We start from the raw sequence: 12,880 nt of genomic DNA on the forward strand, positions 1-12,880 counted from the left end.
GCCCACAGGCAGTGACTGTCAAGCACAAACTGAAAATTAAAACTCATGTACATCCACAAAACACTAAGGAAATCCTGGAAGGGGTTGTGTCTGGACAACAGCTATTTTAGTATTTATTCTGGTTTTAGTGAGTTAAACCAGCATCAGGAGCATTTAATCTTGGTTAAGCACCTATTCCTCCTTTTCTGGAGGATAAAAAGACAACAAAAATTCATTCATCCAGAGGTGGAGGTGTCTCAGGCACTAAATTTAATTCCCATTTTCTGTCTTTCCTTCTGCATGTTATCCTATGCTTTCACTGCTCTCTGCACTCCACTGCTCTTTAATGTTTAGCTCTCTTTATTAAAGATATTCTAGGAAAAAAAAAAAAAAATCACACACTTTGCAAAATTAACAAGAAACAAGATTGCTTTCTTCAATGCTGAGCGATTTCCCAGCCCAGAGCTCATGAATCCATTTTGAATTATATTTTCTCCCCTCCACAAGACACACTATATTCAGCTCATTTAATTAAAATTTACTGAGTCATTATCCAAATCTTCTACATACTGAAAAAAGCAGCACCATTTAAAAATAAATTAAGAACATGAGCAAGAGTGCCATCAAAATGAAACTCTCTCAGGCTTTACCAAAGTATTGTGGCCAGTACCTCAATGAAATCCAAGTTCTCTGATGACAAGAAATTCAAGTATTTGTGCTTTATCTTTATTATTCAAATAGGAGTTTTCTTAAGACATATAAATTCTAGCTGTCACCAGGGTATTTTCTGAAAAATCCCTTTGCCAGGATTTTTCTCCTGAGAAGCTGAGAAGCCTCAGAAAAGAAATGTAAACAAGAATTATCTGATTGCTTGGAATGTGCTCTGGAGGCTGCTGACCAACAGGTGCCTCTTTGATTGGTTCCATGTCAATTGTTTTTAATTAATGACCAACCCCAGTCCAGCTGTGTCAGACTCTGAGTCTGTCACAGGTTTTTATTATAATTCCTTTCTAGCTTTCTGATGTATCCTTTCTCTATAGTTTAGTATAGCTTTGGAATAATATGATATGATATGATATGATATGATATGATATGATATGATATGATATGATATAATATATGTAATGTAATGTAATGTAATGTAATGTAATGTAATGTAATGTAATGTAATGTAATGTAATATAATATAATATAATATAATATAATATATCAGCCTTCTGAGAACTTGGAAAACCTCTTTTGGGCATCTCTCACCTCGTCCTGGGGACCCTCACAGCACCATGGCAACATTCCAGCCATGCTGCTGCAAATGTAATTAAAATTCAGCTCCCGTTGCCTCCCCACCTCTCCCAGGTGCTGTCCGTGCTGGACCTCCCCTGTGGCAGGAACTCATTCCTCCTGCTTGCTGCAATTAAAGAAGAGAAAGCCCTCCCCAGCAGACTTCTCCACTGGAAATGGAGTTCGGGGCTGAAAAATGTTCTGCTAATTTGAAACCCTCTCCCTGAATTGCAGGAGTTTGTAGAACTGCATGAAATTCACGGATTGCAATTATTCACAGCAGACAGTAATGAACTCCAGGGTTTTCTGCAAAGAACCTCCCTCTGCTCTTCTCCAAAGGCAAGTTTATTTTATTTAGATTAATTCAGGATTACTGCCTTGTTATTGTGCTTCCTCTGGAAGCCATTTACAGTCTGTTGTCAAAAATGCACGCTTTGGGTCATGTTTTGGAATTACCTGCACTTGGCAGAAGTAACAGCTGTAATTTATGTTCATAAACCTAAAGCAGGCAGCATCACATTCGATTCATTTTTGCAACCCGAGTGTTGATTTCTTCAGCCTGGTACTATCACCCCAAGTGAAACTAATACCATTCTGCTTTTTATGGAAATGGAACGGGGACAAAAGCTGGGAATTGCCCTAAACAGACAAAATCAGGTTTTGCACATGCTCTACAAAAGCAGTCATAAACATAGAACTGATTGAGATCCATCAAAAGGCAACAAGTTTCACACAAATGTTAGATGCCATTGTTTAATTTCATACATTAATATTGTTTAATTAAAGGCTAGAAGTAGTGCTATTTTGGAAGGGATTTTGCTGGCCTGCTTGCAGGCAGGCAGCCAGTGAGGCTGTGGCACCATGTCCAGCTCTGCAGCAACAGATGCCCCAACTTCTGCCAAATTGTCACATTTGACAACACTTAACACCAGAACTCATGAAAACTCTTGGGGCCCTTGTGAACAAAGAGCCAGGGCAGGGATGGCAGTGCCCAAAGCTTCTGGGTACAAGGAGACAGCTCCAGCCTTAGGATGGCACAAATAAAGATCTCCACTGATGTCTCTCCAGGTTTTATCTATCTGAGAGCAACTTCCGTGTTTAAAAACTGCAGAAGAAAAGCACAACATGGTGTTGTACAGGAACAGGACCAGAAGGATTTTGTCTAATTCAGAAGCAGGTTCCTGATGCCAGGCTGAGCCTCGTACAAATCAACCCCCAGTCCTAGGGGAGCAGGGGCACAGTCCTTAAATCACACCACACTCCTTCAAACCCTCCCTTATGTTTGCTCTCCTCAGTGTCATGCTGGCCTTTGGACCCTCTCTGTCCATGAATTATCCTGCCAAGCACAGTGTGACACCAGAGGAACACACAGCCAGCCTGGGTCTAACCCAGGCAGAAGGGCTGACCTGGCCCAGAGAGAGCCCCCAAAACCAAAAACTCAAAAATTCTGGCTCCTCTGAGTGTGCACAGCCTGTCCTGAGCACTGCAGTGCTGCAGCTGGGATGCCCCAAGTGCCACACTGGCTGTGCCCATGGCAAATCCCACCTGGAACCATCTCAGTCACACCTGGAACCATCTCAGTCACCCCTGGAACCATCTCCATCACACCTGGAACCATCACAGTCACCCCTGGAACCATCTCAGTCACACCTGGAACCATCTCAGTCACACCTGGAACCATCTCCATCACACCTGGAACCATCTCCATCACACCTGGAACCATCTCAGTCACACCTGGAACCATCTCAGTCACACCTGGAACCATCTCCATCGCACCTGGAACCATCTCAGTCACACCTGGAACCATCACAGTCACCCCTGGAACCATCTCCATCACACCTGGAACCATCTCCATCACACCTGGAACCATCTCAGTCACACCTGGAACCATCACAGTCACCCCTGGAACCATCTCCATCACACCTGGAACCATCTCCATCGCACCTGGAACCATCTCAGTCACACCTGGAACCATCTCAGTCACCCCTGGAACCATCACAGTCACCCCTGGAACCATCTCAGTCACACCTGGAACCATCTCCATCACACCTGGAACCATCTCCATCACACCTGGAACCATCTCAGTCACCCCTGGAACCATCTCAGTCACACCTGGAACCATCTCAGTCACCCCTGGAACCATCTCAGTCACCCCTGGAACCATCTCAGTCACACCTGGAACCATCTCCGTCACACCTGGAACCATCACAGTCACCCCTGGAACCATCTCCATCCCACCTGGAACTATCTCAGTCACACCTGGAACCATCTCCGTCACACCTGGAACCATCTCCATCCCACCTGGAACCATCTCAGTCACACCTGGAACCATCTCAGTCACCCCTGTCCTCCAAGGAGCCTCTGTGCTGCCCAGCTCCCTCCCTGGAACTCCCAGTCTGTGCAAATACTGAAATGCAGAACAGAAAGGCTGGAGATCAGCAATGCCCAGCGTGGGAGAGCCCTGCATTCTCTTTTTATACAATTTAACCAGCACACTTGTGCAGTTTCAATTTATGACTAATTCAATAATGCTTTAATGGGTATTGCTGGGGAAAAATCATTTATATGTTGTTGGAAATCAATAGCTGGGGGTGTGGGTGAATCCCAAACTGTCTCCTGAGAATTACAATCCCAAAACACATCCACTATCACCCTAACCCTCACAAATAAACACAAATAATGATGGCATCTGCTATCCCTGGCAGGACCATGGCTGCTTGGAAAGAACCTGGAAGTGCATTTTCCTTTTCTTTTCATGTTTTCATCTGCTACTCTTGACCTCCAAATTAACTTCTTTCTTTTCTCAGCTGTATCATCCCCATGGCTGTAACACACCTCAACTGCCCCTTTGCCAACATTTGCAGAGCATTCTGTTGAAGCCTTTTAGTATTTCTGTACAGGCTTTTCTGCATTCCCAGTTTTCCATCAGTACCTGGCTCTCTCTAAATCAGGCCCAACTCTACATTAAACTGAAAACAAAATCTGACCCTTGACCTTAGAGAAAGCAGCACACTTGCCCTCTCAGTGCTCTCACACCATCACAACAAAAAAACAAGCAAGAAACCCCAGGCCAGCCAGACTTCAGAGAGACTTTACAAGTGTTTGGACCTACAGCTGACAGTACTGCATAAAAGGACACACAAAAACTTCTTGTAAGATTAAAACAAATAAACCAATGTAACATGATACCTTTCATTTTCCTGCAGCTGCTCACCTCCCTTCTTCCAGGAACATTTGGCCTTAGGGAAAGCTTTGGGTTTGCACTCAAAATCAACTGTGCTGCCCATCTGAACCTGGATCAGTTTCTTCATTGGACTCTTGGAAAAGTCTGGAGCAGAGGCTAGAACAGAAGGAATGGTAGCAGTGAAATAAAGCACTTTTAATGCCGTTAATGATGCTACTAGTTAGCACTTACACGAGCGCTTCTCAGACTCCAAACATAATTAACACCATTAATTAGCTCAGACAGATCTTCTATCGGGCAATTAGGCATTTTCACCTCCTTTTCTGTACCTCATCCTGCTTCCAGAGGTCTCAGCTGTGCAGCTGAGCACCCAACAAGGCAAGCACAGACAATCAGAGCCACCAAAGCTCAAGGAACCCAGTTTCATGCTCAGCACCTGCCCAAGTGGATGCTCTGCTGAAGGGAGCAGATTTATCTGATCAATCCAATCAATATCACACCAGGAGGCTCACTGAACCTCACTGCAAGGTTCCCAGTCCCACGTGCCAATGTGTGTCAGATGACAGGAAATGACAGGGCAGCTCATTCTGGGTGAACTTTTCATAAATTAAGAGTTTTGAGAAGGCTCGTGGCCTCTCCCTGTTTAACACTGAACTTGGAAAGGAAATTCAATATTTGAGACCTTCCAAAGGCCTCAGCTGTGCAGCTGAGCACCCAACAAGGCAAGCACAGACAATCAGAGCCACCAAAGCTCAAGGAACCCAGTTTCATGCTCAGCACCTGCCCAAGTGGATGCTCTGCTGAAGGGAGCAGATTTATTTAATTAATCTCATCAATATCACACACCAGGAGGCTCACTGAACCTCAGGGAACTGGAATGCTCCCAGTTCCATGAGCTATGCCTGTCAGATGACAGGAAATGACAGGGCAGCTCATTCTGGGTGAACTTCTCATGGATTCAGAGTTTTGAGAAGGCTCGCGGCCTCTCCCTGTGCAACACTGAACTTGGAAAGGAAATCCAGTGTTTGAGGAGAGCGAGGCTGAAGGAGCCCTGGGTGCTCATGCACACCACAAAGGGAATAATAACCTGTGTCCCCAGAACTCAGCTACAGCTTAGTCTGGACTGTGCTGCAGGGGGAAATGCAGGGGTGTGTCAGTCCCAGCTGTGCTCCCCCAAACCAAAGCTGTGACTATCCCGGGCACAGGCTGGGGCTGGCTCCGTGTCCCTGCCTGTCCCTGGCTCCTCCAGGGCTGCACCCAGAGGTTTTTAACCCCAGGGTGTCCCTGAGCCCCCCACAGGAGTGAGCAGCTGATGGAGCCAGCAGCACCTCCAGAGCACACCAGGGGTTTTAATCCCATCCCCGCTCTTCCCCTCGTGAATAATTTATCCTGTTCTGCTTTAAGGAATGATTGGCCTGAAAATGCTCTGGCAGCAGATGACTCAACTCCTCAGCTCTGCGGATAAAGACATCAGGTTGACAAAAACGTTTTATTTCAGTGACAGCAGCTGAGTGAGTTAAATCTGAGGTGCAATCTGAGGGGGTGTGGAAAGGGATAATGAGGTTTGTGTTTTAGTGGAAAAAAGGAACATCTTACCTACAACCCTGAGCTCTGCACTCGAAGAGATGACACCATGCTTATTTTCAGCTATGCACTGGTATCTGCCAGAATCTGTCAGATTTAGATTTGATATTGTAAGTGCACCATTTTCAATTTGGATCCTTCCCTGAATATTAAGAAAAATATCTTTATTGATGATATATTTCCTGTGAAAAATTTAAAATAAGTAAGGAATAGAAATAGGACAGCATAAATACAATGAACAGGTTAAATGCAAAAGCATAATCACGAGAACAGTTCTAAAAGAAGTGACAGGACTGCAGCATGGTACAGCAATGGTGATCAGATATGGAGATTGATGCAGTGCATGAGGTAATTCTTCTAATTTGCCCACTTGCACTGAGGTCTGGCAATCTCAAACGCCCTTTTATTTCTCCAGAAATACTGACAGAATCCTACCAGCCCCCTCAGACAGACCAGAGTATCCAAACTGTGCAGATGGCACTGGCATTTCACACTATTTAGGAGATTTCACATGTGCCACTCGCTAATGAGCTCCCTCTAACGCTGCAGAAAAGATTCCAGCAGCCATTAAACCAAAGGCACAAACTGAAGTGCTTGGAGCCAGCTCAGCTTCTCAAGTACCTGGGACTCCTCACCTTGCTTATTTTGGGAAGCTCAATTCCAGCAGAATTGGCTGATCTGAGTGGCAGAACTGGTGACAAAGGAACCAGGGAGAAAAGACAAAACCAAAGGAGCAGCAGCCTTGGGGGAAACCAGAGACACAGAATGCACAAAGCCCCAAACTGCCTGCCCAGAAGTGTTTTCTTAGGGCTGCTTTTTGCATCTGGCCCAAGCACAGGGTGACTCCAGGACAGCTCAGCTCCTTCCCTGGCAGTCCTGAGTGCGAGGGGCTCAGACAGACAGACAGACAGACAACAAGCCCAAAGGGGAAAAAGCTGAGTGCCCATGTCCTGATCTCCTCTGCAGCACCCCAAGCTGCTGCTCTCAGGGAAGATTTGCTCCTGAGTGGAGCAAGTTTGTGAAGGAGACCCAGCAGGAGCAGAGGACACCTGAACCCTGCAGACACAGAACTCCTCCGGTCCTGCCAGGGCTGGCTCCCAAAGAGCTCCCTCCCTCCAAAAGGCTGCACAGCAACACTCCAGACTGCAGAAACAGGAGACTGAATGATCCCAAGGTATTTTTGTACTTTCTGAGGTAAAAGGAGCCCATTGCCTCAGTGACTCTGTATGACACAGCAGCAGTGCTCTTAAATCAGCCAGAGGAGGTTTTGTGCTCCCTCATTTAACCTGTCCACAAAACACCACCACTCCTTTTAGCCAGCAGGGATGTAAGAAATGCTTTCCAGTGCTCTGCTCATTTTTCAGAACCACCCAGTGAATTCACCTGAGCAGGCCCTTTCTCCCCCAAAATTCAGTGCTGAGCACAAGGCACTGGCCAAGGGTTCATATTCCTGATGCCTGGAGTTCATATTCCTGATAACCTGAAAGGGGCTGCTTTCCAAAACAGTGAGACTTAAAATCAGTAAATAAGGGGTATCAGATCCTGTTCTGCATTTCTGACCTTTCCCCTTCTAAGTTCAACCTCTCTTCCCTGTTACCAAATGCATTAATTTCAATTAATTTACTGTGGCAACTGCATTAAAGCAAATATCTACGTTATGTTGCTGTTTGTATTCCATTCTTTGCAACAAGTGGTGGTAAGCCCTTGAATCTTCAGGAGTTTTGTCAAGAAGATGGAAAGTATTTTCTTACTACCTTTAATGAAATGCCAGCTGCAAATACAGTAAAATAATTCAAGCTCTCCATCCCTTATTTACAGTTCTTTATTTATAATATTATTAAACTTCCTTCTCCAGTCATTCCTTTCATGTTTCTTTCTGTGGTTCTATTGGTTTTCAATCTGCTTTTAGCTGGAATATTTCTGTACAGCATCATTTGTCTTTGCAGCTATTGAGGCTTCATCAGGATGCTCTCAAAAAACACAAACCCTGTACCAAAACTTCTCTTGGCTGATACCAGGAAACTCTGGATGGATGGATATTGTTCATTTCACTCAGCAGCACTTTTCCCCAACAGAATGTTACCTCTATTGCCAGCTGCTCTCCATTCCTCAGCCACCTGTAGGAGGGTTTGGGCTTCCCACTGGCTCTGCAGTCCCAGTACAAGGTGTCCTCCACAGCAACTTCCACATCCTCTATGGGCTGCACCCAGTGAGGCTTTGCTGCAGGTAGAACACACAACAAACACCCCGTGAGGCTTTGCTGCAGGTAGAACACACAACAAACACCCAGTGAGGCTTTGCTGCAGGTAGAACACACAACAAACACCCAGTGAGGCTTTGCTGCAGGTAGAACACACAACAAACACCCCGTGAGGCTTTGCTGCAGGTAAAACACACAACAAACACCCTGCAGACACAAGTTACTGCTCCAGGTCACAACCAGAGGGTTCATGGGCACAGAACTCATCCATTTTCTGCACAGGCTCATCTGTGCCAACAGAGCTTCCCACTGGTTCTGCTCCGAGCCCCCTGATGAAATAAATCACTTATTATTCCTCTTATGCATTTTTATTATGAGCACTAAGCCAGAAGAAAACTGAGAGTACAGATCACTGAAGCTGGACTGGTGAAACCAATATTAAAATCACAAATGATTAAACAACATCATTCTGCAATTGAGGCAAATGTAAGAGAAAGGCATTAATGGCAAGACTGAAATTAAATAAGTGACGTGGCTAAATCATCAAATTAATGCTGAAGAGAATCCTTTAAGTCTTAAAAAAAATAATGGTATGTCAGCCTTAGAGCTAAATACCATTTAAATTGCTTTCTAATGCAAGGCAGCACTTAACTGGATGAAAACATGGATGTATGAGATTGTTTTTGAAAGTAGAAGTCCTGGCACAGAATTTGGGTAATGCAAACCAGCAGAATAAAGTCCATAAAAATCACTATTTTTTTAAGCCAGAATTTGAAGCAATAATACTAGACATCCTTCAGAATTACCCAAAATGCAGTTAAAATTGTAAAGATATTTAAAACATCATTACAGCTTTCACAGGAAGTAGAAAGCTCACTTGGCAAATAAACATCAGTGCATGAAAGACAACAGTAATTTATTTTTATTCCTTTAGTGCTGTTTCACACATCGGTTCAATACTATCTTATAATAATTTCTGAATTTTCTTTGAATTTATTTAATTTACTAGAAGGTTTATCATCTCAGCCTATCCTATTTCTCCAAGAAAAGATAAATTCTGGACATGGGCTATGGAAAAAAAAAACCAGATGAAAGAGCAGGATGAAACTTGGCTGCGAACATCTAGCTAGAATTTTCCAGAGTCAATTTGCTTCTCTTAAATCAGTAATTCAGGAAAATCTCCTACCACCCTCATGTGAGAACAGCAGGGAGAAAACAAGTCCCTGGTGATGCAGGAAAACATTGTTTACTACATGAGTTCAGGAAGGACAGATTAATTCCCATTGAACTTCTCGCTACAATGGAGCTCAGCAGCAGTTAACTCAGGCCAGGGAAATGAAAGATTTGCCCGTGGGCACAGCTGAGAGCTGGACAGCACCAGCCCAGCCAGGCCTGGATCAGGGCTGGCACTAATTCCATTTTAGAAGATTCCTCATTTCCCAGCATGGAAATTTCCTCTCAGTCCCAGGCTCTGCAATGCAGTGAAAAGACCTCAACAGGACCATGAACAGCACCAGGCTTTTATGATAATGATCTATTTGTGATTTATCTATCTCTATTTAGGGTTAACTGCTTACAGAAGAACTTCCTAAATTGTATTCACTGAGGTTTGAACTACCAATAAATACTATACAATATACTACTGTGCTATATTAGTAAAGAATATTAGTATATAGTAGTATATTGTATAGCATTTGATAAATACTATATCTATATAGTATTATATACATACATATAAATATATATATAGTATTTATCATATATAGATATAGTATATAATACTATATATATATTTATCTATAAATACTATGATAAATACTATATATATATTTATAATATATATAAATATATTATAAATACTATACTATACAATATTTGCTGACAGCGAAACCCTCTGAATATTACTTTTTTTTTCACATCCCCATGAGGATTAAAACCTTTCACCAGCTGGGGGATAATTTATTTTTTGCACCCTCTCTATCAAGGTCAGCTGCCAAAGACAGGATGACCTGATCTTTGTGTCACACGGATGCACAATTTCACTGGTATTAACTGGGGTTAAATCTCCACAGTCCATGTTACAACACTGGACATCAAGCCTGCCCTTGCTTCATTTGCCCCACATGTGTCAAGAGAATGGAAGCTCAGGGCTCCATGTAATGAGCACTTTGCACACCTGAACATTTATGCAACATTCAGCCGTGCTTGAATTACTGATGGATCCGCACATCTGGAATATTTAACATCTGCTGCCCACCTCCACTTGGAAGTAGGTTAAATAGAAACTATTTTCAAGTCAAAAGATCTTGGATTCAATTCTACCACTTAAAAAAATCATTGCCTATCTCATCTTGTTTTAGGACTGTGTGTCAGGCAGTCTCCATGGGAGGGTTTTCCAAGTTCCCACACACCACAGAAAAGCAGAAATGCACAGAGCAGCTTCTCAAGGCACAGGGTGAGAAATTCCTGCTGCTTCTCTGTGCTGATGGAGACTCCAGTGATTTCCTGGAGGAAGGCCCTTTTTTCTCTTCCAATTCCTGATGGAGGAGCAGAGCAGGAAGAAAAGCACCATTTTCAATCTGTCTTTAGAACAGAACAATTCCACCAACCAGCTCAAAATTGAAAAGGCAGCTCAAGAGGGGCAATTCCAGCTGGGAATACTCTGACTCCTGGCCAGGATAAAGGTGCTTCATGTGCAGAAAGAAAGTCAGGTATCAGCAGCTCTGACACTGCTCTGACACCCTCCCAAAACAGCAGCAGGGCTTGCCAAGCCCAGCTCTGCCCCTTTTTGTTGAGCTCTGCCTGAGGACACCTGAAGGACTCTGAATAAAGAGCTTTATTTCTCTCAAGGTTTAGCAGATTTTTCTGCCCTAAAGATCTGATTCCACCATCACTGCCACATCTGTGCTCCTGAAGGAAGACTTGCCAACAAAGCCTCATTTTCTCCTGGGATCTGTGAATTATGTGTGGGCTAACCACGCACAGTGCATCACAACACGTATTTTTATGTATTATTTCCTTCAGAGTGAGAGAATCCAACAAAAATCTGGTTTTAATTCTGTAGGGATGGAGTGAAGGGAAGGAATCTCCTGGAGCTACTGCAGAGTTATTGTGAAACCTGGATTTTCCTGAGGAGAGGAGTCACTCCTTCCTAAAGCAAGGAATAGGCAGGCAGCACATCCTTGCTGAGATTTACAAAGAAACAGACATTGTCCTGTAAGCTGAGAGGCTGGAAGTTAATTTTAAAGGAGTTCACAGTGCAGGGTATGAGGCTGTGACAGGAATCTGTATTTTGGGATGATATTAAGAATTCTTGGGAACTTGCTGTGCAATCTTCATGAAAGATTCATCTGGAGCTCCCCCAGGACGAGATGCTTGTAGGTAAAGTGATTTTCTGAAGCAGGTTAGCCGTCAGCTCCATGGCCAGTCACTTGGAAAAGCACCAGCCTGGATTTTGCTTCACTTGTTTTAGCCTAAAATATTCCTTGCAGTGCTCGTGGTCCCAGAGGCAAGGAGAGAACAAGTGTGTAACTTCATAAAAAGCATCCCAGGGAGAGGCCTCTCATCTCTTCTGGTGGTTGTGATGACCCAGCCAGTTAAGCCTGCAGGAAACAACTGTTGCTCCATTACACTCCAGGCCTTCCCTGTAGGCCAAAAGGGAAGGAAGAACCATTTTTTCAGGTTTTACAAAATCCTTTGTGATGTCCTGGGGGTTGATGTGAAGGAAGAACGACTGCAGGGATGCTTTTGGAGGAAGAAGTGTGACACTTTCCAGAAGCTGGGCTGGGATTTGTGAATTATTATTTGTGGGCTAACCGTGCACAGTGCATCACAACATGTATTTTTATGTACTCCCTCCTTCAGAGTGAGAGAATCCGACAAAAACCTGGTTTTAATTCTGCAGGAATGGAGTGAAGGGAAGGCAGAACCTGAGGGCCATGACTCCTGCAGGGAGCCAAAGCCCCTGGGGAGCTCCTCCAGAAGAGGGATTCACACAAAATGTTCCTTCTCACACTGGCACTCTGACACTTCCACTAGGAAAGCTGGGCTGGAACTCTCTGAAACACCTCTGGGGAGCTCAGCAGTTGGGCAGGGAAATCAAGAGCAGGAAGAACTTCCCAGAGCACAAGAGGGGAAGTTGTGAAGCAAATGGAGGGGGGGAAAAACCCACCCCAAAAATGTAACCTGTACTTTTCCTGTCTCAAAGTCAGGCTCTGACACTCCCACTGATGCCTGCAGCAGGGATGAACTCTTATTTCACCTCAAAACCCCAAGGATTTCAAGCACAAATCACTTTTGTTCTGCTGAAACAGCTGGGCCTGGAGAAGCAGCTGACACATCCCTGAAAATGTCCATTTTTTGGCTCCCACTGGAAAATAAGAATGCCCTCGAGCAACAGATAATTCCAAATCACTGGGAAAAGCTTTAGTATGTAAAATAAGAAAAGCTATTTTTCTGGGCAGCAAGGAAATTATATTATTAGACAGCATTAACAATTAAATTCTAGGTGATCAAACTCAGCAACTCATTGATATTATTCAGTCAATTGTAACTTTGATGTTGATGTTTTGAAGACATGCCAAGCACAAGACTGTCAGAAAAAACCTTTAAACAGAGATATTCTTCCACATACACAACTAACAGCTTCAGTTTAG

At 43.9% G+C, this 12,880-nt stretch overlaps 2 protein-coding genes across 2 annotated transcripts in view; both read right to left on the reverse strand.

Moving 5' to 3' along the window:
• Positions 1–12,880, reverse strand: part of LOC118691577 (contactin-3-like) — a 103,619-nt gene that overhangs the window by 22,422 nt on the left and 68,317 nt on the right. The window contains exons 7-9 of the mRNA XM_036390843.2: positions 8,109–8,245; positions 6,038–6,167; positions 4,447–4,597 (exon numbers count right to left, since the gene is read on the reverse strand). Coding sequence (XP_036246736.1) covers positions 4,447–4,597; positions 6,038–6,167; positions 8,109–8,245 — 418 coding nt within the window. The remainder of the gene's footprint in view (positions 1–4,446; positions 4,598–6,037; positions 6,168–8,108; positions 8,246–12,880) is intronic.
• On the reverse strand, positions 2,687–3,454 carry LOC129046788 (elastin-like). The gene is made up of 2 exons (XM_054515992.1): positions 3,286–3,454; positions 2,687–3,222 (listed from the first exon to the last, which is right to left on the reverse strand). The coding sequence occupies exons 1-2, from the start codon at positions 3,440–3,442 to the stop codon at positions 2,696–2,698; spliced, it is 684 nt and encodes a 227-aa protein (XP_054371967.1). The 5' UTR covers positions 3,443–3,454; the 3' UTR covers positions 2,687–2,695.

The sequence above is a fragment of the Molothrus ater genome, chromosome 11 (genome assembly GCF_012460135.2).
Source record: "Molothrus ater isolate BHLD 08-10-18 breed brown headed cowbird chromosome 11, BPBGC_Mater_1.1, whole genome shotgun sequence".
Taxonomy (NCBI): domain Eukaryota; kingdom Metazoa; phylum Chordata; class Aves; order Passeriformes; family Icteridae; genus Molothrus; species Molothrus ater.

Coding starts and splice junctions, on each gene's coding strand:
- LOC129046788 (XM_054515992.1), bottom strand. CDS start 3,442: ATGGTTCCAGGTGTGACTGAGATGGTTCCAGGGGTGACTGAGATGGTT. Junction 3,223..3,285: donor TGTGATGGAGATGGTTCCAG/GTGTGACTGAGA, acceptor AGATGGTTCCAG/GTGTGACTGAGATGGTTCCA.